Source organism: Narcine bancroftii, chromosome 1 (assembly GCF_036971445.1).
Source record: "Narcine bancroftii isolate sNarBan1 chromosome 1, sNarBan1.hap1, whole genome shotgun sequence".
Lineage (NCBI taxonomy): Eukaryota > Metazoa > Chordata > Chondrichthyes > Torpediniformes > Narcinidae > Narcine > Narcine bancroftii.
In genome coordinates this window covers 161,182,739-161,209,543 of record NC_091469.1, presented here as the reverse complement: position 1 = coordinate 161,209,543, position 26,805 = coordinate 161,182,739, and the positions used below count along the sequence as shown (strand labels likewise).

The 26,805-nt window shown below is 45.1% G+C and overlaps 1 protein-coding gene across 8 annotated transcripts in view; it reads left to right on the top strand.

The window, feature by feature from the left end:
* LOC138735618 (rapamycin-insensitive companion of mTOR-like) overlaps positions 1-26,805 on the top strand; it is a 265,357-nt gene that overhangs the window by 218,877 nt on the left and 19,675 nt on the right. For all 8 annotated transcript variants that reach the window (XM_069883715.1, XM_069883709.1, XM_069883692.1 and 5 more), the window contains 6 exons: positions 1,615-1,721; positions 2,700-2,929; positions 5,554-6,595; positions 18,676-18,853; positions 21,825-21,909; positions 24,757-24,981. In XM_069883715.1, coding sequence (XP_069739816.1) covers positions 1,615-1,721; positions 2,700-2,929; positions 5,554-6,595; positions 18,676-18,853; positions 21,825-21,909; positions 24,757-24,981 — 1,867 coding nt within the window. The remainder of the gene's footprint in view (positions 1-1,614; positions 1,722-2,699; positions 2,930-5,553; positions 6,596-18,675; positions 18,854-21,824; positions 21,910-24,756; positions 24,982-26,805) is intronic.

Sequence of the window (26,805 nt, the reverse complement as noted above, 5' to 3'; positions counted from 1 at the left end):
GCCGTGGACTGATGAGGGATTTTCAACATGGCTTTGTGTGTGTTAGGTCATGTTTAACCAATTTTATAGAGCTTTTCGAGGAGGTTACCAGGAAAGTTGACAAAGGAAAGGCTGTGGATGTTGTCTACATGGACTTCAGTAAGGCCTTTTGTCAAGGTTCCACATGGAAGGTTAGACATGAAGATTCAGACGCTAGGTATTCATGGTGAAGTAGTGAACTAGATTCAACAATGGCTCAATGGAAGAAGCCAGAGAGTAATCATGGATGATTGCTTTTTAGACTGAACTCCGATGACTAGTGGTGTGCCATAGGGATCAGTGCTGGGACCATTGTTGTTTGTCATCTATATCAATGATCTGGATGATAATGTGGGAAATTGGATCAGCAGGTTTTCAGATGACACTCAGATTGGAGACGTTGTGGACGGTGAAGAAGGTTTTCAAAGGTTGCAGAGGGATCTGGACCAGCTGGAAAAATGGGCTGGAAAATGGCTGATGGAATTTAATGCAGACAAGTGTGAGGTGTTGTATTTTGGAAGGACAAACCAAGAAAGTTTGGTCAGGCACTGAGGATTGCGGTAGAACAGATACATAATTCCCTGAAAGTGGCATCACAGGTGGATAGGGTTGTAAAGAGCTTTTGGCATCTTGGTTTTTATAAATCAAATAGTTGGGATGCTATGGTAAAGTTGTATAAGACATTGGTGAGGCCAAACTTGGAGGATTGTGTGCAGTTTTGGTCATCGAACTACAGGAAAGGTATCAATAAAATAGAAAAAGGGCAGAGAAGATTTACTAGGATGTTGCCCGGACTTCAGGAACTGAGTTACAGGGAAAGGTTAAACAGGTCAGTACTTTATTCCCTGGAGCGTAGAAGAATGAGGGGAGATTTGATGGAGGTATTTAAAATTATGAGTGAGACAGACAGAATAAATGTAGATGGGCATTTTCCACTGAGGGTAGGTGAGATACAAACCAGAGGAAATGGGTTGAGTGAAAGTTTAGGGGGGAACTTCTTCACTCAGAGTGTGGTGGGGGTGTGGAATGAGCTTCCAGCTGAAGTGGTGAATGCGGGCTCAATTTGAACATTTAAGAGGAATTTGGACAGGTCCATGGATGGGAGAGGTATAGAGGGCTATGGACTGGGTGCAGTTCAGTGGGACTAGGCAAAAGAATGGTTTGGCACAGACTAGAAGGACCGAAGAGGCCTGTGCTGTAATTTTCTATGGTCTAAGCGGGTTGTTTTGTTCTGAATGACGCTGATTTGCCGGACAAACGGTGGATGTAACTTCTGCTTGGCCAGTGGTGGAAATAATTCTCTTCTGGCCTGATTGTGCAGCTAATGGTAATTGGAAACCCAATTGTTCTTGTCATTCCTCTAACTAAAGCATCAGAACGTCATCACATCCCTCCACTTCAACTATTTTCTCTATTCACCCAATTCCAACAGTAGACCTTCTTATAGATTCCATGCTCTGCTTGATCTTCATCAGCTAAGATTTCTTGTTTTCCTGCTACCTGAATCATGCAGACAAAGTAATTTTCTCGTAACCGATTCCAGATGTTCTTTCTTCCTTCTGAGGAATTATGATCGAAATGTGATTTGAATTTCAGGGAAACATTGGTGCATCTAACTGGGGACTGAACCTTCTTCAGGAGGAGAATGTGATTCCAGATATCGTGGTCCTGGCCCAGACATGTGAGATTCTCTCTGTTAGAGGGTAAGCAGCAAATCCTCTGGGAAATAGGCTCAGGGGAAAAGTATATTGTGTGTTATAGTAGATCTCAGTATTTGGAGAAGTCATTTCAAGTTCATTTAAATTTTATTTACTACACGGTAGAGGCCATTCCCAGCCATTTAAAATTGTGCCGCCCAGTGCACCCAAGTTAACCTACGACCCCGTACATTTTAGAAGGTGGGAGGAAACCGGAGCACCCAGGGAAAACTCGCACAGGCACAGAGAAAACGTACAAACTCCCTACAGACAACACCAGAATCAAACCCAGGTTGCTGGCGCTGAAATAGTGTCGTGTTAACCGCTCCACGAACCATGCTGTTTCTGTCATCTGATTGTACATATACACGTATAACTGAACGAAACAGCATATTTCAGGACCACGGTGCATGCACACAGACACACAGTACATCCTACACACAAACTGCATACTGTAGCTGACCGCTACAGAGAAACACACACACTTGCAGTGTGGAAGGTTAAGCTCTGAGATTTATTGAAGCTCGAAAGGTTCCTTTTGTACAGTTGGAGTTCCTGTTGGTTTGATCGGCTGACATCAGCCGCATAAATAACAATAGTGGGCGGAAACATTCTTGCGTGTGAACACCCTTCTTCCCCAGCCTGTTATGGATCCGTTAGCTGGTCAGCTTGGCCAGCGTCATTTTAGGGCTGCTGGTCTTGTACTGCTCCAGCTTTCAACTGCACCCGTTCGCTGTGTTAAGGGATGTGTTAGTGTGTAATACTGCTGTTTACTACCGTGCAATGTGCCGGCTTGATCTCCGCGGTGGCAGGCCACCACAATATGACAAATATACATAGCTGACGAGAGGCTAACTGAATGCTAATTGGACTTCCTGAGACGATTTGAGATTCTGAGGTGACATTCATAGTGACCTGATTTGGGAGTGTACAGTGTATGTCTTATTGTTTCCTCTCACTTTTTTTCTCTTTCCTCCTTCACAGGACATGTTTGTATGTGTTGGGTCTCTTAGCAAAAACAAAGCAAGGGTGTGACATCCTGAAACAGCACAACTGGGATTCGGTCAGGCACAGCCGTAGGCAACCCTGGCCTGTGGCTCCTGATGACATGGAGCAACTGTACAACGAGCTGTCCTCAGTCCCCAGTACTCTGAGCCTCAGCTCTGAGTCTACCAGCTCCAGACACAACAGTGAGAGCGAGTCAATACCTCAGAGTGAGTATCTTGATATTTTTTTATATTTAAAAAAAAAGTTTTCTGGTAGCTATTTTTATTTGTGAAGTTGGTTCAAGATGCTGGTCATGCAATAAAGCAGGTATATTTAGTTTGTGCAAGTAAGATTTACCATCAGCAGAAATTGCTGGGCACTCACTACAATCAGAGAAAGATAAGGAAAAGCGAGTCACTGAGTGACTGTGGATTCTCCTCCAGCACTCCCACAGCCACACTGACTTCAGTGCAAACCATCAGCAATCGAGCTCCAGATCCAACCCCCCCCCCCCCCAAACACGATCAAGAAGCCTCCAGCACCCTTAGACCCCTCTTGCATCCCGGTTCTGATAACTGGTACCCCTTCAGCCAGTCTCAAACAGGTCTCCGGCAGTCCTCGCCTCGAGTCGTCAACAGCCCGTCGCTTGTGTGTTCTTCAGCTGTAGAGTCCTCGAACGTAGAGCAGAACAGCACAGGAACAGGTCCTTTAGCCTGCAATGTCTGTGCTAAACATGATGCCAATTTAATCCAGTCCCATCTGCCTGCAAGTACTCTGTACCTCTATCCCCTGCCTGTCTAAATGCCACCACTGTGTTGTTTTCAGATCTGTTTCCACCACCTTTCCTGCTAAGAGGTTTCCAAGCAGCAACCACTCTCATTACAACCCTGTCTACCTGTGAAACCACTTTCAGGGAATTATGTATCTGTATTCCCAGATCCCTCTCTTCTACTGTACTCCTCAGTGCCCTACTGTTTACTGTGTATTGCCTTCCAAAATGCCACACCTCACACTTGTCCAGATTAAACTCCCTCTTGTCATTTCTCTGCCCATATTGGTAACTGGAGCTGAATCCTTCCACACTCTCCACAGCACCACCAATTTTTCTCTATTTTGCACAGAACAGTACAACACAGGAACAGCCCCCTGGTCCCAACCATGATGCTCTTTAAACTGCACATCTGCCTGCAATAGCCCTCCATTCCTTGCCACCTTACGAATCAGCTCCCCTACATTGTTGTCTAAGTACCACTAATCTTGGGTCTTGTCATGTGGCTAGATTTATAGATACAAAATGAGTTAAAGAAGGGTTACCCTGACACTGCAAAAAAATATTTCGTTAGAACTGGTAAGACCTTTCTGTCTGTGCAGCCAATGAAGTCAAATGGCCTACTGAATCATCTGAGCCTCCCCAATTGTATTAAAACACATCCCATTATAACTATTGGATTACATATCTTTTGCCGACTTCTCTATTTGTTCAAGTTGAGGAACAGAGTTTCTGACAAGGCCAGGATTTATTGGGCACTCAAAATTGTCTTTGAAAGATGTCAGTGACCTGCCTTTTGAATCTCAACAGTCCTGCTTTTAAGTAGGGAATTTACATAGAAATGCTGGAGAAACTCAGCAGGTAACACAGCGTTCTCTATGTAGCAAAGATACATAAACAGCATTTTGGGCTTGAGCCTTACATCAAGGTATGAGCAAAAAGCAGGCAGGTGCCTGAATAAAATGGAGGAAGCTGTCCCCTCCCTTATTACTTCTCAGCTTTTTTCTCTTGGGCCTTCCCACCCATATCCACTTATGATCTCTTGCCCGTGGGTCTGTTCTCCTCCCCTACCCCTTCCTCCACCATTCTATGCAGAGCAGATTAATTGATGATAAAACTCACTATCTCTGAGTGAAATCACGATTACCAATTTGGCAAATAAGCTTGAAACTAAACTGAAGGGCTCCTTGCGATTCATGGTCAGACCAGGTTCCTTTGACCATCCCATCAAACATCGCTCCCATTTTCCTCAGGTTAGACTCTCATACTAGTCATTCTTACAGTTTCTGTTAAATGACGTTCCAATTGCATGCTCTTTGTGCAAGAAATTATCAACAGAGATCATTCCAACTGGATAGAGGGGCCTCTATTCTTCCAACTCTTAAAACAGCATTGAATTTGTGGCTGTCGGGACAGGTCTGAAAGGTGTACATTTAATGAATGAATTGTGCCTCAGTGGCTGCTATTTTTACCCTGTGTGTTCAATATCTACTTCAAAGATTTGAGCCCAAAATTCTTGTCCTGAGCAAGTCATCGCTGGAGATGCCAACCACTCGATGATATCTTAAAATGAGGTCCTGCTGCCTATGAGGCGGACATTAAAAATCTCATAATAGGGTTTCCAGGTAGAGTAAAGGACTTGACCAATAAATGTCACAGATCATCTGATCATTATAATATTCCTTTGGCCAAATTGCCCATTATGTTTATCACATTATACAGTGACACTTCAAAAGGAATTCTTTGGCTTTAATAGTATGTAATTTTAAATTAAAATATTTTAAATTTAGACATGCATGAACCCATGCTGCCCAAATACTCCGATTAACCTACAACCCCTGAATATCTTGAAGGGTGGGAAGAAACCAGAGGAAACCCATGCAGGTGCGAGGAGAACGTACAACTCTTTACAGTGCCGGGTTCAAACCATGGTCGCTGGTGTTGTAATAGCATTGTACTAACTGTGATACTTACCATGCCACCCACTATTAGGGGCTCCTATCTTAGGGTCATGAAAGAAGTACATGAATTCACCTCCCATCATCAACCAGATTCTGCTAACTCTGGGTTCTTTCTTTTCAGGCATGTTTATAATGGAGGATGATCGATATGGGAGCAGTACAACGAGTACCTTCTTCCTTGATATCACCGAAGAGGGAGACCCGTCTTTGTTATTGAAGCCCAAGTCAACAAAGGAAAAAGATCGAAGCCCTTTAAGTATCCTCAGCTCTTCCAAGTTTGTCACACGACGTTTCTTCAACAATCTGACCTCACTCCCCAGCAAGAAACTGCGCAGTAGCAGCGAGTCGAAGTCTGCCAAAGCAGCAGTGGACAGGAAGCAGGTCCATCAGCGCATCCGGGCAATCACTGAGCCTGCCAATAGCACTGAATATCTTCAGAGTGAGGTGTTCACAGGCATCTTCAATGGCACTCGCATTCATAAGAGCCACACGTTAAGCTTGGAGACGTCGTTCGTTGGGAATAGGGATAATAACAATGGAGGAAGCTCGCAGAGTATTTCCGAGTCTGAACTAAAGCGCCCAAAGACACTGTTAGGGGAAAATCACAGGGAGCAGATTATCAAGGACAGGTCGGTGGGGGACGGCACGACTGTCTCACACTTCAAAAGCCGTAGCCAGAGCTTCAACACGGACACAACGACTAGCGGCATTAGCTCCATGAGTTCAGTTAGCTCCAGTCCCTCTGGTGAAACTATCCGCCTAGACCTTGCAAATGCTGACACAGACAGCTTGAATACAATTGTCAGTGCAAGGACGGTGAAGACCAACGTGTCCCCCACGCCCCGGTCTAACCATCTACCTCTGGCTAAATCAAACTCTGTGTCACTGGTACCCCCAGGATCATCTCACACTCTCCCACGGAGGGCACAGTCGCTCAAAGCACCGTCTGTCACTACTATAAAGAGCTTGACTGATTACAACTTCAGCTACACGAGCCCGCGTGATGCTTTTGGCTACGCCACCTTGAAACGACTGCAGCAGCAGAGAATGCACTCGTCACTTTCACACTCTGAGGCTCTCGCGTCGCCAGCAAAGGATGTGTTGTTTACGGACACAATTACCATGAAGACTGGCAGTCTGGATTCAAGATTAACACCAAGAAGGTAAATAGATCTTTAAAATTTACACATTGCCTTTCGTCAGCAAGTCCAAAAAAAAATGGCTGGGTGAAGCATAATCTTTATTCCACACTCTCTTTAACACAGATTTTGCTCGAGAACATGCTTAAAACGGTTCTGCTAAAGTATATGTTCAGTTCATTGGTGTTGCGACATAACCCTCGCAAAAGATCGAGATCATCATTCATCATGCCCACTGCTCCTTAGAGTCAGAGAAAGAAGCGAAACAGAATGATTGACCTACATCCTGGTACATTTTTGAACAGTGGGAGGAAACTGGAGCCTCCGGAGAAAACCCATGCAGACACGGCGAGAATGTACGAACTCCTTACAGACAGTGCAGGAGGTGAACCCTGGATTCAATCGCTAGTGGTACGATGGTGTTGCGCTAACGCTACACCAGCTGTGCTGCCCACCAAGTAGATAGAAACTGGAAGATATATGGTCCTGACTTCTCCTCGAAACTTTCCTCCCCTCGACATATACTGATGTCCTCCAGTATTTGCTACTGTTGCCCCAGGAAATCCACCCTATTTTTGCCTCTCATAATCTTATGGACCACTATTCAGTCAGCTCGCATCCTTCGCACAGTTAGCATCACGCTGTTACGGCACCAACAACCCCGGTTTAAATTCGGCGATGTCTGTAAGGAGCTTATCGTTCTCCTTGTGTGCTCCGCTCTCCTCCCACCCTTCAAAACATATGGGAGTTGTAGGTTAATTGGGATATTTGGACATCGTGGGCTCATGGGCTGGAGAGGCCTGTTACCAGGTTTGATGTCTAAATTTTAAAGAGAAGTCCAAGCTCTGTTAACCATGCCTCAAAAGACATGCTCTCCAATCCAAGCAACATCCGGGAACACATCCAAATTCTGAGTGGATTTGAACCAGTGGATTGCTCCAATACTGTTGTGCTAACCATGCCACCATGTCACAACTGATCTGATCATCCCCTTAGTTCTGCATTCCCTGCTGCTTTTATTTTTACCCGCTTGCTGATGAAGTAAATGCCACATCTCTTTTAAATTGTAAATTTATTTTTTTTAAACTTGAACCTTTGGATCCAGTTTTCTCCCAGAAGAGAAAATATTCTTTCTACATTTGCCTATAAAGATCTCTTGGGATCTGATGTTTCAATCCATACACTTCTCAATTGTTCAAACTCCGGTATAATTCTAGCTTTGTGGTGCTGGACACGGCCAAGAAAGTCTCAGCCACCACATTGAAAGTCGTTAATGACTGTTTTTATTCAAATTCAGTGCTCGCCGTTTTTTAAGGGCAGCAGGAGCTCAGTCATCTCATGCATTATGACATTCTAATCGCTGCCCCAGGCACGTGCTGGGCAGAAGACCTGAGGCAGGGAGAAACCCTGATAGCGCCATCTTCCCATGGCTGCCCCGCTACGTGGCATTACACGTGGTGCCAGTTCGCCATGAGAGAGTGGGCTGCCACATAAACCCACCCCCCTCCCAAGAACTGGCTATGCATCCCGCCACTTGGGCGGGCAGCCCCGGCGTTTGGATATGGCTGTCTGCACCAGCCGTGATAGGTTTTAAGTACACCGCTTTCAAATGGTCCGTGGTGAAAAGTTCGTCTTTAACCCCATGTCCAAAGTGAAAGTCCTGCCGGACCGCTGGAGGACCTTGTATGTAGGCCGCGCCAAATAAATATCAATTCTGCCGAGTCCAGCTTCTGGGCCTGTGCCAACTGTGTGTATTCAAGGCCTAGGGTGAGGGCGTTGATCGCCGGACGAGAGAGCGCATCCGCCGCGACATTGTCTTTGCCTGCCCTGTGCCAGATGTCAGTGGTGAACTCCGACACATAGGAGAGGTGGCGTTGCTGGCGAGCCGACCACGGATCTTTGGCCATCATGAGTGCCTGTTTGAGGGGCTTGTGGTCTCTGAAGACCGTGAAGGGCCTGCCCTCTAGAAAGTATCGAAAGTGCCAGATGGCCAGGTACAGCGCCAGGAGCTCCCGGTTGAAAGCGCTGTACTTGAGCTCCGCTGGGCGCAGCTGTTTGCTAAAGAAGGCCAGCGGGTGCCACTGTCCGTTGAGCCACTGCTCGAGTACGCCCCCTACTGCCGTGGCTGAGGAGAGCACCGTGTGTGCCTCCGGGTGTGGGTGCATCAATAGAGTTGTGTTGGCGAGGGCCTCCTTTGTTGTGGCAAAAGCGGTCTCTGCCTCCTCCGACCAGATCAGGACTTTCTCCTTAGTGGCGATCAATGCGAACAGCGGTCGCATGGTGCAGGCGACGCCAGGGATGAACCGATGATAAAAATTCACCATCCCTACGAACTCCTGCAGGCCCTTGAGGGTGGTTGATTTGGGGAACCGCTGGACAGCCGCGACCTTCTCTGGTTCCAGGGCAGCACAAGCTGCCGAGATGGTGTGCCCCAGGAACTGCAGTGTCTGCTTGCCGAACTGGCACTTGGCCACATTGACCATGAGGCCAAACTCTGCCAGTTGGGCAAACAGGGTACAGAGGTGGGCCTTGTGTTCTTCACGCTTCTGACTGGCGATAAGGATATATAAACACAAAGTCCAAGTCCATACCCACTGCGTCCATGAGGCGCTGAAAAGTCTGGGCCGCGTTCTTGAGGCCGAAAGACCTATGCAGGAATTCAAAGAGGCCAAAGGGGGTGATGATTGCTGTCTTGCAGATGTCCTCGGGTGGACATGGATCTGATGATAACCCCCGCACCAGATTGACCACGGAGAAGACTTGCGCGCCGTGAAGATTGGCCGAAAAGTCTTGAATGTGTGGAACCAGGTACCTGTCTGATGTGGTCACATCGTTCAAACGTTGGTAATCGCCGCAGGGTCTCCAGCCCCCGAAGGATTTGGGGACCATGTGGAGAGGGGATGCCCAGGCGCTGTCCGAGAGATGGATGATCCCCAACTCCTGCAGCCAGGAAAACTCCTCTTTTGCCAGCTGCAGCTTCTCGGGCGTAAGTCATCTGGGCTTGGCGTGCAGCGGGGGCCCCTGCGAGAGATATGGTGGTATATCCCATGCTGGGGTAAGGTGGCGCTGAATCGTGGTTGACAGATGGTGGGGAACTCATGGAGTATGTTTGAATTCTCATCCTTGGAAGTGGCGATCTCGGGCCTCCAGGCGTTCGTGGCGCCCAGGCGCACCGAATGGAAGGTGCGAGCATTGACCAGCCTCTTGCCCTTCATGTCAACCAACAGTCCTTGTGCCCTCAGGAAGTCGCCCCTAATAACGCAGTACCTACTGAGGCTAACATGAACTTCCAGCAGAATTTCACTTTCCCGATCTGGATCTGCGCCATGCGGGTACCGAAGGTCTTGATGGCGGAACTGTTGGCTGCCCGCAGGGTGGGACCATGAGTTCGGGTGCGTGTCTCAAGGGCGGTGGGGGGCAGGACGCTCAGCTCCGCTCCTGTGTCCACCAGGAAACGTCGGCCGGTGGACTTATTGGTAATGTGAAGGAGGCTGTCCACGTGACCAGCCATCACAGCCATCGACAGTGGCTGGCCGGGTCGTTTCCCCTGGTAGTCACACGGTTGTCGGCACTTACGAGCTTCCGCTCCCCACCGATGATGGTAAAAGCACCAGGTGGAATGGTGCTTATGCTCGGGGGAGTGTTGTGGCCGGCCGGCTCTTGGTCGCACAAACTGACTGAGGGCTCCTTCATTCTCCCTCTTGGTGCACCAGAGGGTGTCCGCTTGGGCTGCAACTTGGCGTGGATCCGTGAAGTCCTGCCAGGAGTAGTTGGATGTCCCCGGGCATCTGCTCGAGGAAGATCTGACGGAATAGGAAACAAGGTTTGTGATCCTCCGCCAGCGCCAGTATCTCATCCATTAGGGCCGATGGTGTGCAGTCCCCAAGCCCGTCAAGGTGCAGGAGTCTGGAGGCACGCTGCTGAGGGGAGAGCCCGAAAGTGCCAAGGAGCAGGTTCTTGAGGGCAGCATATTTACCCTCGGCCGGTGTATTTGATCGTCCACCCTGGCTGCTGTTTCTTTGTCCAGCACGTTCACGACATGGTAGAACATCGTGGCATCTGCTGAAATATTCCTCAGTTGAAACTGCGCTTCCGCCTGCCCGAACCACATACGCAGGTGATAGGTCCAGAAGAGGGGCAGTTTGATGGCAACGGCGTTGTTCTCTGCCGGATCCATGTTCTTGAGACCAGAGAGGTGTCTGGGTCACCAATGTAGTGCTGGACACAGCCAAGAAAGACTCAGCCACCACATTGAAAGTCATTTTTATTCAAATTCAGTGCTCGCCCTTTTTTAAGGGCAGTATGAGCTCAGTCACCTCGTGCATTGTGACATTCTAATCGCTGCCCCAGGTGCGCACTGGGCAGGAGACTTGAGGCAGGGAGAAACCCTGACAGCGCCATCTTCCCATGGCTGCCCTGCCACGTGGGGTTACACGCGGGGCCGGTTCGCCATGAGAGAATGTGCCGCCACAGCTTGTTCAATTGTTTTAGACAACAGTCCATTCCTTATTTTAGTTTTGAACACCTCTGAACTTGCACTATTGCATGAATTTCCATACTAAAATAAACAGATCAATAAAGCACACGATGCTCACCTGTTTTTTTAATAAACTACAAACACTGGAAATCTAAAATAAAAATCTGATGCAGCATATTTTTAAATGCCTCTGGAAATCTCAATACTAGCTAGCTCTTGGTTTTAACTTTATCTATTTCATACTCCAGTGAACAAAAGTAAATTCCACATGATGGTAGTTTACTGGCTTGTAGTTTTCAGCTTTTTAGCCTTTGTATTTTGCCATTTTCCAATCTTCTAGAAACGTCCCTCAAACCTAGGAGTTTTAGAAAACTCAATGCATGAACTAGTCAGGGAAAATATTACAGCTTTGCTTAGACAGAACAGAGGGTGGTATACAAAGGCCATGTGAGTGGAGCTGAGGAACAGGAAAGGTGTGACCACATTGATAAGGATATATTATGGACTGCCCAATAGTCAGAGAATTAGAGGTGCAAATCTGTAGAGAGATAGTAGACCAATGTATGAAACAAAAACGTGAAACAGGAGGAGATTTTAACTTTCCACTTATTGACTGGGAATCCAAAACTGGAAAGGGGCTGGATGGCTTGAAGTTTGTTAAATGTGTTCAGAAAAGCTTTCTAAATCAATATGTAGAGGTACCATTCGTTTCAAATTAATTATGAATAAGGATTAAGTCTGGTCCTTGAGTTGAGATTCTAAATTGAGGAAAAGCCAGTTTTGTAGAAATGAGAAAGGATCCAGAAAGAGTGGATTACAGTCCGGAAACAGGCCATCTTGGTCCCTCTAGTCCGCACCAATTTAAGTGATCTCCTCTAGCCTCTAGCCCCTGTCCATAACCCTCCAATCCTCTCATATCCATGCACTGATCCAACCTTCTCTTAAATGACAAAATTGACCCTGCTGCAACCACCTCTTCCGGAAGGTCCTTCCACTCAGCCACCACTCTCTGAGTGAAGAAGCTCCCACTAAATTACTTCTAAATTTTTGCCCCCTAACCCTTAACTCATGACCCCTTGTTCCAATCTCACCTACCCTCAAGGGGAAGAGCCTATTCACATCTACTCTATCTATCCCCCTCATAATCTTAAACACCTCTATCAAATCCCCCATCAACCTTCTATGCTCCAAGAAATAAAGACCCAGTCTACTCAATCGTTCTTTGTATTCTAGATACTGCAATCCTGGCAACATTTTAGTAAATCTTCTCTGCACCTTCTCTAACTTATTGATATCCTTCCTATAATTTGGGGACCAGAACTGCACATAGTATTCCAAATTTGGCCTCACCAATGCCTTGAACAGTCTCAACATCACCTCCCAGCTCCTATATTCTATGCTTTGATTTATAAAGGCCAGCACACCAAAAGCCTTCTTTACCACCCTATCCACATGAGAATCCACTTTCAAAGAATGATGAACCGTTATTCCAAGATCTCTCTGTTCCTCTGCATTCCTCAATGCCCTCCTCTTCACTGCATATGCCCTGTATTGATTATTCTTCCCAAAATGAAGCGCTTCACACTTATCGATGTTAAACTTCATCTGGCATCTTTCAGCCCACTCTTCTAAGCAGTCCAAATCCTTCTGCAGTCTCTGAGAACCATCTTCACTATCCACAACTTCCCCGATTTTTGTATCGTCTGCATATTTACTAACCCAATTTACCATTCCATCATCCAAATCATTAATGTAAATGACAAACCACAAGGGACCCAACAACGATCCCTGAGGCACACCGCTCGTCACCGGCCTCCATCCTGACAGACAGTTATCCACTATGACTCTCTGGCATCTACCTTCTAGCCAACATTGAATCCATCTGACTATCTCAACATTAATACCTAGTGCCTGAACCTTCCTTACCAACCTTCCATGTGGAACCTTATCGAAGGCCTTACTGAAATCCATATAGATGACATCTACTGCCCTACCCTCATTAACCTTCCCAGTCACCTCCTCAAAAAATTCAACGAGATTTGTCAAACATGTTCTTCCCCACACAAACCCATGCTGGGTGCCCCTGATCAGTCTCTGCCTCTGTTGGTACTTGTACATATTATCCCTAAGAATACTTTCCATTAGTTTACCAACCACCGACGTCACCTGGAGCCCTTTTTAAACAGAGGAACCACGTTTGCAACACGCCAATCCTGCGGTACCATGCCCCCACTCTAGTGACTGTTGAAAAATCACTGTCAGAGCCTCTGCTATTTCCTCCCTAAGGCAAGGATGTCTTCAGTAGGTGGAAGGCCTTCAAAGGTGAAATTTTGAGAGCGCAGAGATTGCATGTTCCTGTCAGGATTAAAGCCAAAGTTAACAGGCAGAGGGAACCTTGTTTTTCAAGGGATATTGGCAATCTGGTTAAGATGTATAGCTAACAAGGAGTTAATGAGGTACTAGAAAAGTATAGAATATACTTAGGAAAGAAATCAGGAAGGCAAAAAGAAGACATGAGGTTGTTTTGGCAGATAATGTGATGGTTAAACCGAAGGGTTTCTACAAGTATATTAGGGACAAAATTGGTCCCCTAGAAGATCAGTGTCGTTGTCTATGTGTGGAGCCTCACAAAATCAGTGAGATTTTTAAACAGTTTTTTTGCATCAGTATTTACTGAGAAAACTGGCAGTGTATAAGGAAGGAAAGGAAACCAGCAGTTGTGGCATGGAACATGTAGAGATTAAAGAGGAGGAGATGCTCGCTGTCTTGCAGAAAATAAAGGTAGATAAATCCCCCTGGTCTGTCATTGTATTTATTCCCTTGGACCTTATGGGAGACTAGAGCAGAAGTTTCAAGGATGGTGGCAGAAATATTGAAAGTGTCCTTCACCACAGGTGATGGGTGCTGGAGGATGGGAAGGTAGCTCATATTGGTCCGTTATTTAAAAAAGGTTCCAAAAGTAAACCAGGAAATTACAGGCCGGTGAGCCTGATGGCAGTAGTAGGTATATTACTGGAGGGTGGTCTGAGAGATTGGATATACAAGTATTTGAACAGCCAAGGGGTGATTAAGGATAGTCGGAATGGTTTTGTGCGTGTAATGAATTTTATAGAGTTTTTTGAGGAAGTTACCTAGAAAGTAGATGAAGGAAAGGCTGTGGATGTTGTCTACATGGACTTTAGTAAAGCCTTTGACAAAGTCCCACGTGGGAGGTTAGTTCAGAAGAATCAGACTCTAGGTAGCTATGGAGAAGGTAGTAAACTGGATTCAAAATTAGCTGAATGGGAGAAGACAGAGAGTAGTGGTGAATGGTTGCTTCTCAGACTGGAGGCCTTTGATTAGTGGTGTGCCTCAGGGATCGGTGCTGGGACCATTGTTGTTTGTTGTCTATATCAATGATCTGGATGATAATGGAAACTGGATCAGCAAGTTTGCTGACGACACTAAGATTGGAGGTGTTGTGGACAGCGAGGAAGGCTTTCAAAGCTTTGGAACTGGAAAAATGGGCAAGAAAATAGCAGATGGAACTTAATGCAGACAAGCGTGAGGTGTTGCATTTTGGAAGGACAAACCAAGGTAGGACGTACACAGTAAATGGTCGGGCACTGAGGAGTGTGGAGGAACAAGGGATCTAGGAATACCGATCCACAATTCCCTGAAAGTGACATCGCAGGTAGACAGGGTTGTAAAGAGAGCTTTTGGCATCTTGGCCTTCATAAATCAAAGTATCGAGTACAGGAGTTGGGATATTATGGTGAGGTTGTATGAGGCCAAATTTGGAATATTGTGTGCAGTTCTGGTTACCAAACTACAGGAAGGATATCAGTAAGATAGAGAGCACAGAAGATTTACTAGGATGTTGCTGGGTCTTCAGGAGTTGAGTGACAGGGAAAGATTAAATAGGTTAGGACTTTATTCCTTGGAACATAGAAGAATGAGAGGAGATTTGATAGAGGTTTACAAAATTATGAGGGGGACAGACAGAGTAAATGTGAGTTGGCTCTTTCCATTTAGATTAGGAAAGATAAATACAGGAGGAAGTAAATCACGAAAATCTGTAGACACCATGGTTGAAGTTTAAAAAAAACACAAAATGCTGGAGAAACTCAGCAGGTCAAACAGTGTCATTTATGTAGCAAAGGTAGAAACACATAACTAATGTTTCAGCCTTGAGCCCTTCATCAAGATAAGCATGAAGGGCTCGAGGCCAAAATCTCGGTTATGTATTTCTACCTTTGCTACGTAAATGACACTGTTTGACCCGCTGAGTTTCTCTAGCATTTTGTGTTTTATAAATACGAGAAGATATGGCTTTAGGGTGAAAGTGGGATGGTTTATGGGGGAACATTAGGGGGATCTTCTTCACTGGAGAGTGGTGGGAGTGTGGAATGAGCTGACATCTGACTTGGTAAATTCTGGCTCATTTTTAAATTTTAAGAATAAATTAGATAGATACGTGGATGGGAGAGGTCTGGAGGGTTATGGACAGGGTGCAGGTCAATGGGACTAGCGGAATAATATTTTGGCACAGACTAGAAGGGCCGATTGTCCTGTTTTCTGTGCTGTAGTGTTCTATAGTTCTAACTAACTCAGCAGCATCTTTTCCGGCCATAGAATAATCTCCTTCAAGACCCAGAGGCTTATCAATCTGCAGCTCCAACAACTTGCTCAATACCATTCCCACCGTGAATGCCATTTTCCTGATGTACATCTATTTCTGGGATGTTAAAGGAAGATTGTCTTTCAGTCCACTATAATTGAGGACAGAGACTGTATGTCCACCATGATCACCCTCAATACCAGTGCCCCATAGGGCTGTATATTCATCTCCCTACTACACTCCTTGTTCAGCCATGATTGTGTAGCCAGATACTTCTCTAACTCCATCTGCCACACTAAATTAGAGCTCAGAGGAAGTTTTGGCAGCATTGTATTAAATTGACAAATCCCCAGAGCTTAATTAAGTGCGTTCTTGCGCCTTATGAGAAGCTAGAGAGAAATTATAGAAGCTCTTGCTGGGATATATACATCAAATTTGGCCTTGGGTGAAGTGCCAGCACACTGGAGGATGGCTAATGTTGTGCCATGATTTAAATAGGGCAGCAAGAACAAGCCAAGGGAATACAGGCCAGTGAGCCTTGACGCCAGAGATTGGAAAATTGCTAAAAGGGATTTTGAGAGACAGGATATACCTGTCAGAGAATGATAGGAGGTAATCAGTATGGATTTCTGTATGGCAGAGCATGTCTCATGAATCTAATTAGGTTTTTTTTTGAAACCTTCATAAACAGAGCAGGAGGAGGCCATTCAGCCCTTTGAGTCGCTTCCCCCATTCAACACAATCATACATTTCAGTCCCCTATTCTTGCTTTCTCTCCATACCCCATGATCTTTTATAGAACAGTATAGCCTCTTTGGTCTGCAATTTTGGGCTGACCTATATATACCTGCAATTTTTATTAAGAGAAAGTAAACCCTTCCTACCTCATAACCATCTATTTTTCTTTCACCTATATGCCTATCTCAGAGTCTCTTAAATGCCCTTAATGTTTCACCTTCCCCTACCACCCTTGGCAATGCATTCCAGGCACCCATTATAAAGTTCTACGGATCTCATGCCTCGACTTTCTGAATGAGTCTCTCATGGAAGACTTGACAAATATCTTACTAAAATCCATACAGACCACATCTACCTCCATACCTTCATCAATTTCTTTTGTTACCTCCTCAAAAAAACTCTAGCCACGTGAGGCATGACCTTCCCTTCACAAAGTTATGTTGACTACCCATTCTTTAAATGCCACCAAATCCTGTCCTTGAGAATCCTCTCACTACTGACATAAGACTCATTAGTCTATATTTCCAAGGATTCTCCCTATTACCTTTGCTAAACAAGGGGACTACGTTTGCCATTCTCTAATCCTCCAGTGGCTCTCCTGTGACTAAAGAGGATGCAAAGATCATTGCCCCAGTCATAACTATCTATTCCCTTCTTTCCCATGTCTGGTCCAAGGGACTTATAAATCCTAATTCTTTTAAGAAAATCCAGCACATCCTCTTTTTAATCTCAACATGATCCAGCATATAAGCTTGTTTTATTTTGACCTCACCTTGACCAAGTTCCTTTTCTATGGTACCAGTGGAGCCACATCCAGTTCCCTTGAATTTATCGAATAAACCAGCTTCAACAATTTTCTGTGGTCAGGAGTTCCACGTGTTCACAACTTTCTGAGTGAAGAGGTTGTTCTTCATCTCAGTCCTAAACAACTTCCCTCTTATCATCAACCTGTGGTCCTTTTTACTGGGCTTTCCCAAAATCGAGAAAATTCGACCTGCATTTAATCTGTCTGATCCTGTCAGAATGTCTCCATGAGATCCCCTCTCATTCTTCTATTTTCCAGAGAGGGGCCTGAGGATGGTCACTATCTGGAATGAGTTACCAGAGCAGACACAATAATAATAATAATGTCCAAAAGACATCTAGACACATTTATGGATGAGAAAGGCTTAGATGGACCAAATGTAGGCAAATGCATGAATGAGTTGGGCCAAAGGGCCTGTTCCATGCTGCTAGATTCTATGGATCTCAGATTTGCCGATGATTGCCGGATCCCAAACAAAGACGAGATGGAATGGAGAGGGGAGATGGAGACTCAAATGGTTTTGTGTCAAAACAACCATCTCTTCTTGAACATCAGCAAGATAAAGATGCTTGTCAAAGACCTCTGGAATAGGGGTGGTGCACACTCCCCTGTCTGCAACAACTGCACTGAGGTGGAGGCAGTAGATGGCTTTATGTTCTGAATCATAAATATCTCCAAACTCTTCTCCCTGTCCGTTCATGTCAATCTGATGGCCAAACAATGCCCCAATGCCTATTCTACTTATCCTTTGTGTCCCTCATCAAATTTTACAGGTGCACCATTGAAAGCATTCTGTCAGGGGCGCCACTGTGTGATACAGGAAACCCTCCACTAAGACTGCAAGAGCACAACTCTGGCCATCACACAAACCTCCTCCCCTCCACTGCCTCGAAGAAACAGCCAATATATTGAAGGAATCCTCCTACTGCAGCTATACTCCCTTTATCCTGCTTCCATGAGGAAGAAGACTCACAAGAGTGAAAACATGCACCACCAGATTCAATTACCTTGAAGAAGGGCTCGGGTCCGAAGCATCAGTAATATATCTTTGCCTCTTATGGACGCTGAATTTCTCCTCCATTTCTGTGTGTTTTTACTATAGTCACGGCATCTACAGACTTTTGTCAGTCACTCACCCCACCACAAGGTTCAAGGATTTTTTTAAAAGTCCCCACCGCTACTAGGTTCTTGAACAAATCCCATGCTGGTGAAATATTGTTGCTCCAACGGCTTTCTTTGTGTAATTTTGCACTGTTTCATGTGTGGCACTAATGAATGTATGGATTGACTTGGTGGATGTACACAAAATCGACACTCTTCACTTTAACTTGACGCTCAAGACAATGAACTTGAGACCCTTACAGAAAGTACTGTAACACTCTTTTGGCTCTCCATTGTACTCAAGGTTGCGAAGGCCATCACCTCATCTGCAGAGATAGCTCATTACCTCTTCCCCTGATTTATGTTCCTCTCCTTTTGTCCAGGTTCATCAAAGCATTGAGTTTTGCATCGTTGGACAAAGAGGATTTATTGAGTCCAATTAATCACACGACCCTTCAGCGTTCCTCCTCTGTACGCTCTATGGTCTCCAACGCCACCTATGGCAGCACAGATGATTACATTGGTCTAGCACTTCCAAATGATGTCAACGAGCTGTTCCAGGTAGGAACAGTTTAAATCTTGGACCTGAGTTGAGGGAGCCAGTGCAATGTTTTTCTACGGGTCTGCTTAATTTATTGCAGCCAATAGGAGATGCGATTGCTGCTGGAGGCGGGGGATATAAAGGTGCTAAGTTGGCCCTGTAGATGAGGAGAGGGGGAAAAATAGTTCAAATGGAGTAGCCACTGTGGGGTGGCCATTGTAGGAACGATTCAGTTTGTGAGTGGGAGTTGAGGATTTGGCTCAAGGGATTTCATGCTAAGGTAGTTCCTTAAAGTTAAGCTGGATGGCAGTCAGGGCAGTGACTGATGACATCTGTGGGAAATGTACCCACCTGCAGTTCCCGATAGGGTTGAGGAACTGGAGCTGCAGCTGGATACACTTGGGGCATCATTGGTGAGACTTCCACTGAGGTGGTCACACCTAAGGGGCAGCCGGCAGTTAGATGGGTGACCACCAGGAGAGGCAAGGGTGCAGGGAGACAGTACAGGGTTTCCCTATGGCCATTCCCCTCACTAACAGGTCTTCGGCTTTGGATATTGTTGGAGGGAATGACCTTTTTTGGCTTGCAGCAGTGGTCAGGAAACTTGGCCACTTCTGAGGCTCAGAAGTAAGGGTATAGCCACTAAGGGCGGTAGTGACAGGAGACTCGATAGCGAGGGGGACAGGAGGATCTTCGGCCATAGAGGGCCACCTCAGTGGCCGTAGAAAAGGCACTAGGATTGCATGTTGCCTCCCAAGAATATCACTGAGCAGTTAGAGAACATTCTTTTTTTTTTAATTTTTTATTTTTCACACCATAAATCACATTAGCCATGATATACACTATTTCTTTTTCACACATATACAGTGACTTTTTCAATGGAGAGGTTGAACAGACAGAGGGCGTTTAATGCACTGGTACAAATGACACAGGTAGAAAAGGGGATGAGGTCACTCACAATGAGTACAGACAGTTAGGGAAGAGGTTGAGAAATGGGACATTAAGTGGAGTGATATCTTGATTACTGCCAGTGCCACGTGCCAGTGAGCTCAGAAATAGGAAGATAGGCCAGATTAATTCATGGCTGAAGAGCAGGTCCAGCGGATCTCTTCTGGGACAGATTGCACTTGAACCAGAGAGGAACCAACATCCTGGCAGGCAGATTCACCAGTGATGCATGGATGGGTTTAAACTAGATTGGCAGGGGCTGGGATCCCATGCAGGACAGAGGCAGGAGAGAGACTACGGAGTGTGATGAGAAAATGTTTAGTGGGTAGGAGAAAGGCAGGGAGTGAGGAAGGGTGTTGGTTTAAATTTTGTATAATTTAATGCTAGAGGCTTGTCAGGTAAGGTGGATGAACTTGGAGAGCATGGACAAGCATGTGAGGGCTTTTCTCTTTGGAACGACAAAGGATGAGAGGAGACAGAGATATACAAGATTATGAGAGGCATGGATAAGATGGACAGCCGGCACTTTTTTCCCAAGGTAACAATAGCAAATACTAGAGTACACCTCTTTAAGTTGAGTGGAGGAAGGTTCAGAGGAGATGCCAGAGGTAAGTTTTTTTTCCCCACTTAGGGAGTGGTGGATGCCTGGATTGGAGCTTGGTACTATAGGGACATTCTGAAGACTCTTAGACATGTTTGTAATAAAAATAGAGGGTTATGGGCCTGAGATAGGAAATGCTATGGAGTAGGTTTGCATAAGTTGGCACAACATTGTGGCTGAAGGACCTGTAGTGTGCTGTAATGTTCTAAGTTGATTGGAATGTGGGCTGGTAGATTATAAAGAATTAGTGTTGAAATAGGGCTGCTCTCTGATCCCGCATTGATATAGTGGGAAGATTGGAAGTAAAATCCAGAAAGGAATTGCAAAGAACTTTCATCCAAAGGTGGTCATGTCTTATGACGTCAGCACATTTAAACACCTATGAGGGTTTCCATGAACTGAAAGTTGATAAGATTTGAATGCGTCTTTCAGTTGGACAAAATGGCTTTCTTTATGGCTGTACGTTGGAAACTTTGGTTGACTGACCATGTGAAGTAGTTCTAAAGGATGCTCTATTAATCAAATATATTTTGATTGTTGGATCTGAAGTTCACTTCCAAATTTGGCCATGACCTAAGTATCCTTTACCAATTTTATACGTGCACACAAAAAGCATCCTGTCCCGATGTATCACAGCTTGGTACAGGAACTGGTCTGCCCAAGACTGCAAGCCTCTACAGAGATTGTGATGCACCTCAGGCCATCACGCCTGACTCTGTCTATACTTCCCACTGCCTCGGGAAAGCACCCAACATGTTAAAGGACACATCCCATCCCAGTTACGCTTCTGCCTGAAGGGAGGGGGGCACTACACGAGTTTAAAAACGTGCACCTCTAAATTCAAAGACAGTTGCTTCTGTTATCAGATTCTTGAACAGACCTTCCATTAGTATGGATTTAAATTTACATTTTTAAATTTTATTTACAACATGATAGAAGCTGATTCCAGCCATTTAAACCCGTGCCACCCAATTGCACCCATAAACTCTATGGGTGAGAGGAAACCAGAGCACCTGGGGAAAAGCCCCACACACAGTGGGAAGACATACAAACTCCTTATAGACAGCTGGATTCGAACCCAAGTAATAGTGGTGTTAAACTACTTTTGTGTTTTAACTCTGTACTTTGCTTTCTTGTCCTCTGGTAACATTGTTTTTATTTTTGGTCCATTGTATCAAAGTTGACTTACCTTGATAGCACGCAGTTTCTCGCTGCATCTTATTTCATTTGACAAAGCGATTCAATATTCTGCAAAGATTGAAAATTAAAAGGGCACAGAATTGCATCTTTGTTTACTGCATTCTTAAAAAAAATCATAAAATTCTATTGTAATTCTTTTTTTTATTTAATAGATATTTATTATATTATAGTTTGGAGTCTGGGCAATAATCTGTTGAATGCACATCCGTAAAATTAACTTCCAGCTTCTGCTTCTACCTCAGGTAAAAGAGACCCCTTACTTCCAGCAGAGAAGTGTCCCACCTGGAGAAGATCACTCACTGCAAGGGCAGGAATCCGAGGATGAAGGTAAGTTCAAATGTCCACCAGATCTTGCTGCAGCTTCAGGTAAACAAGAACATACCGAAACCCGAACACGCAAAAAGAGAGCAGTTAGAACAAGTTCAGCACACAAAAGTGTGGGAGGAACTCAGCAGGTCACATAGCATCCATGGAAAGTGAAAGATGGTCAGTGTTACAGGCCTGAACCCTTCTGCATGAGGGCTGAAAATCAGACGAATGCCTGAACAAAAAGGTTGGGGGAGGTAGGGAAAGGGGAAGGACCACACCCAATAGCCACACTGACGGGTCTGTCCATTGCCTCACTGAGGCACTGGCAAATTGAAGGAACAACCCTTATATTCTGACTTGGCAGTCTTCATCAATGTTGACTCCTTCAATTTCCATTAACCTTCTCGTCCAGTCGCTCTCTCTTTCCCTCATCCTTCTATTCCGTTTTCTCCAGTTTCCCCCCCCCCCCCACCCTTCCTTATATCAGAGATATCTTTCGTAGCCCTCTGCCCTTTTCACTATCACCACAGCTCAGAACCATAGAACACTAGAGCACAGAAACAGGCCCCTTCGGCCCTTCTAGTCTGAGCTGAACTTTTTTTGCCTAGTTTTACTGACATGCACCCAGTCCATAGCCCTCCATACCCCTCCCAATGTTAAAATTGAGCCCTCAAGCACCACTTCAGATGGCAGCTCATTCCACACTCTCTGTGTGAAGAAGTTCCCCTTAAACTTTTTCCCTTTCACTCTTAACCCATGTCCTCTGGTTTATATCTCACCTACCCTCAGTGTAAAAGCCCATCTACATTTACTCTGTCTGTCCCCCTCATAATTTTAAATACCTCGATGAAATCTCCCCTCATTCTTCTACCCTCCAGGGAATAAAGTCCTAATCTGTTTAACCTTTCCCTGTAACTCAGTTCCTGAAGTCTGGGCAACATCCCAGTAAATCTTCTCTGCACTCTTTCTATCTTATTGATATCTTTCCTGTAGTTCAGTGACCAAAACTGCACACAATACTCCAGATTTGGCCTCACCAATGTCTTATACAACTTTACCATAATATTCCAAGTCCTGTACTCAATACTTTGATTCATGAAGGCCAACAACTCGATCTACCTGTGGTGACAATTTCAGGGAATTATGTATCTGTATTCCCAGGTCCCTCTGTTCTACCGTGCTCCTCAGTGCCCGACCATTCACCGTGTACGTCCTTTCTTGGTTTGTCCTTCCAAAATACAACTCTTCACACTTGTTGACATTAAATTCCATTGGCCTTTTTCCAGTCCATGTTTCCAGCTGGTCCAGATCCCTCAGTAACCTTTGAAAACCTTCCTCACTGTCTCCAATCTTAGTGTCATCTGTAAACTTGCTGATCCAATTTCCCACGTTATCATCCAGATCATTGATCTAGATGACAAACAACAATGGTCCCAGCACCGATCCCTGAGGTACAGGCCTCCAGTCTGAGAAGCAATCATCCACCACTACTCTCTGGCTTCTCCCATCCAGCCACTGTTGAATCTACTTCATCACGGATGCCAGTGTCTGAACCTTCCTGACTGACCTCCCGTGTGGATTCTTGTCAAAGGCCTTACTAAAGTCCATGTAGACAACATCCATAGACTTTCCTTCATCAACTTTCCAGGTAACCTCCTCGAAAAATTCTATACGGTTGGTTAAACACGACCTACCGCGCACAAAGCCACACTGACTATTCTTAATCAGTTTCTGGTTCTCCAAATAATTGCATATCTGATCTCTCAGAAGATCTTCCAATAATTTACCTACTATTGACATCAGGTTCACTGGCCTGTAATTTCCAGGATTACTTTTGGACCCTTTTTTTTTTAAACAACAGAACAATGTGAGCTACTCTCCAATCCTCCAGCATCTCACCCATGGCTAAGGACATTTTAAATATTTCTGCCAGAGCCCCTGAAATTTCTACACTGGCCTCCCTCGAGGCCCAAGGGAATACCTTGTCAGGCTCCAGGAATTTATCCACCCTTATTTGCTTTAAGACAGCAAGCACTTCCTCCTCTTTAATCTGTACGGGTTCCATGACCTCACTGCTTGTTTTCCTTACTTCCTCAACTTTGTGTCCATTTCCTGAGTGAATTCTGATTTTAAAAAAATATTCAAGATCTCCCCATCTCTTTTGGCTCCAGGCAAAGCTGGCCTGCAGGGCAGAATTTCTAATTACTGTTAACTAAACTACTCAAGAAGAAATGTATGCAAATGTATACAAAAGAAAGAAATGTAAACTGACTGCAAATACAGAAAATAAATATTCCGTAATAATCAATGAACAAAGAGTCCTTAAATGAGTCCCTGATTGAGTTTGCTATTGAGGAGTCTGATGGTGGAGGGGTAGCAGCTGTTCCTGAACCTGGTGGTGCGAGACTTGTGGCACCGATACCTCTTTCCTGATGGCAGCAGCGAGAGCAGAGCATGAGGTGGGTGGTGTGCCTTGATGATTGGTGCTGCCCTCCGACAGCAGTGTGCTATGTAAATTTTCTCAATGGTCGGGGAGTTTTGCCTTGTGTTGATGTTGTTACCTTTATACAAGCCTGTGTTGCAGAGGTACCGAGTCCTGCCGTGTGTTTGCAAATATCATCACTTGGCATTGCCCAACTGGTGTTGAAGCTCCCTTACTAGTTCTCACCTGGAGATAACCCAGGAGGGAACGAGAGCTTTCTTATCCTGTAGATTAAAGAAACAGAGCTCTTATCTTTTGAGTGGCAGGAGCTTCAGAGACTGACAATTCTTTGCTTCAGTAGTTTGATGTTAATTGAGTGAGAGGTCTCACCTGTAAACTGCACTGGAACTTGGCTGTGGAATGACGAACTGGGTTTATTTCAGACACAGTAGCATCTCCTTCTTCTCGGAGTCCCTACCAAGAGCTCCGGTCACAGATCAGCTTCACGGAGGCCATGCTGAAAGCATCAGAAGATGCTCCTTCATTTGACGCTACAGAGGAGACAGGGTTACAGGAGCATATGGATGAAAGCTGCATATACTGTGTGTGCCTGAAGATTCTGGGCTGCCCACCTAACAGCCAGTGTGCTTCCACTTTGAACCGTGCAGGTGGGTGTGAACCCTCACTTCTAGCTTCTGGTTTTCCTCCTACTTTTGTTCCCAGTGTAACCGTAATATCCAGCCAGTTCTGTGGATTAAGTTTTCTGCTTTCCTAGAGTTGCAAATATCCCAAGTTACCTTTCCTTGCTTTGTTACCTGTTACACTAATTGCAACTGTGAATATTTATTTATCTGTCTTTTTATTGTCTCTTTTTCTGATTCGTAGCATATGCAGTAATTTAAACTACTCGTCTTGTAACTAACATACCTGAGTGGTTACAACAAGCAGGCATTTTAGTGCATCTGTACATTGTACTTTAAAGTTTTTAATTTTAAAAAAAATAGACCTACAGCATAATAGCAGACCATTTTGGCTCATGAGTCCGTACTGCCCAATTTACACCCAATTAATCTACAAGGGTGGGAGGAAACTGGAGCCCCTGAGGAAAACCCATGCAGACACTGGGAGAACGTGCAAACTCCTTACAGACAGCACATGATTCTAACCCCAGTCCTGTTTACTGGCGCTAAAAAGCTGTTGCCCTAACCACTCTGCCAACCCTGTCACCCATACTTGTGTATATGATTTTCCTCTGCAGAACATTTGTATAAACTCTCTTCAAACTCCTACGTCTTACATTCTCCTGATATTTTCCATCTGTGGTGATGGGTATCATCCTTGATGTTTTCCACTCCATTAAATATGTTTTCTAATATTGTCATTTTTACATACATCAAAAAGCCGTACTCCAAGCATCACCCTCAGGGAACAGCACCGCTGTTTATCCTCCTCCTGGAAAACAATCCGTTACTCAGACACCCAGTTCATTGACCTTGAACCTAACTTTTCCTCTTGTTCCATCCTTTTCAGTTTTGTTAACCACCTGTTGATATGGTGCTTTGGATTTTGTCAAAAATCTGTTTAATTTCCACCATATTTTCTCATTCAACCACCTTCTACTTCAAAAAAACATTCATATTACATATTTGTTCAAGCTATCCCTCATTGTATAAACCCCTCCAAGTGTCCATTGTTCATTCTTTCCAGAACATTGTCTGCCACCTGTGCAGTTACAAGGAATGTCCATACGTCTTTTGAACAAAGCTGTCACCTTTTCAATCCTTGGGCACCTGCCCCAAACTTGGGGAAGATCATGGTAATCCTTTCCAATATTTCCATCACATTTTCCTCAGCATCCAGAGAGCCTTGCCACCAGTATTCAAAGCAGAACCAGATTGTCCAATACCTTCTCCCTATAAATATTCCCCGGGATATTATCTCTCTCCATTCTAGAACATAGAATGATCTGGTACAGTGCAAATCCTTCAGCCTACAATTTTGTGTTAACCCATATAAATCTACTCAACAATCTAAACCTTTCCTCCTTCACACTCCATTTTTCTTGCATCCATGTGTCTTTTAAATGTCCCTATTGTACCAGCATCCACCACCACCTCCAGCAATGCATTCCACTCTTAAATTTAGATCTACAGCACGGTAACAGGCCCTTTTGGCCCAGGAGCCCGTGTTGCCAAATAACACCCAATTAACCTACAACCCCAGTACATTTTGAAGGGTGGAAGGAATCAGGAGCCCCCAGAGAAAACCCACACAGACAGACATACTCCTTGCAGACGGCGCCCGATTTGAACCCCTGTCGCCCTGTAATAGCATTACACTAACTACTCCACTAACCCTGCCGCCCTTATGCTGCCCTTCTGACATCTCCCCAAAACTTTCATCCTCTTATTCTACAGACGTCCTCGGATGTTTGCTACTCTCGCCCCAGGAAAAAGGTGCTAGCTGTCTGACTATGCCTCCCATAAGTATCC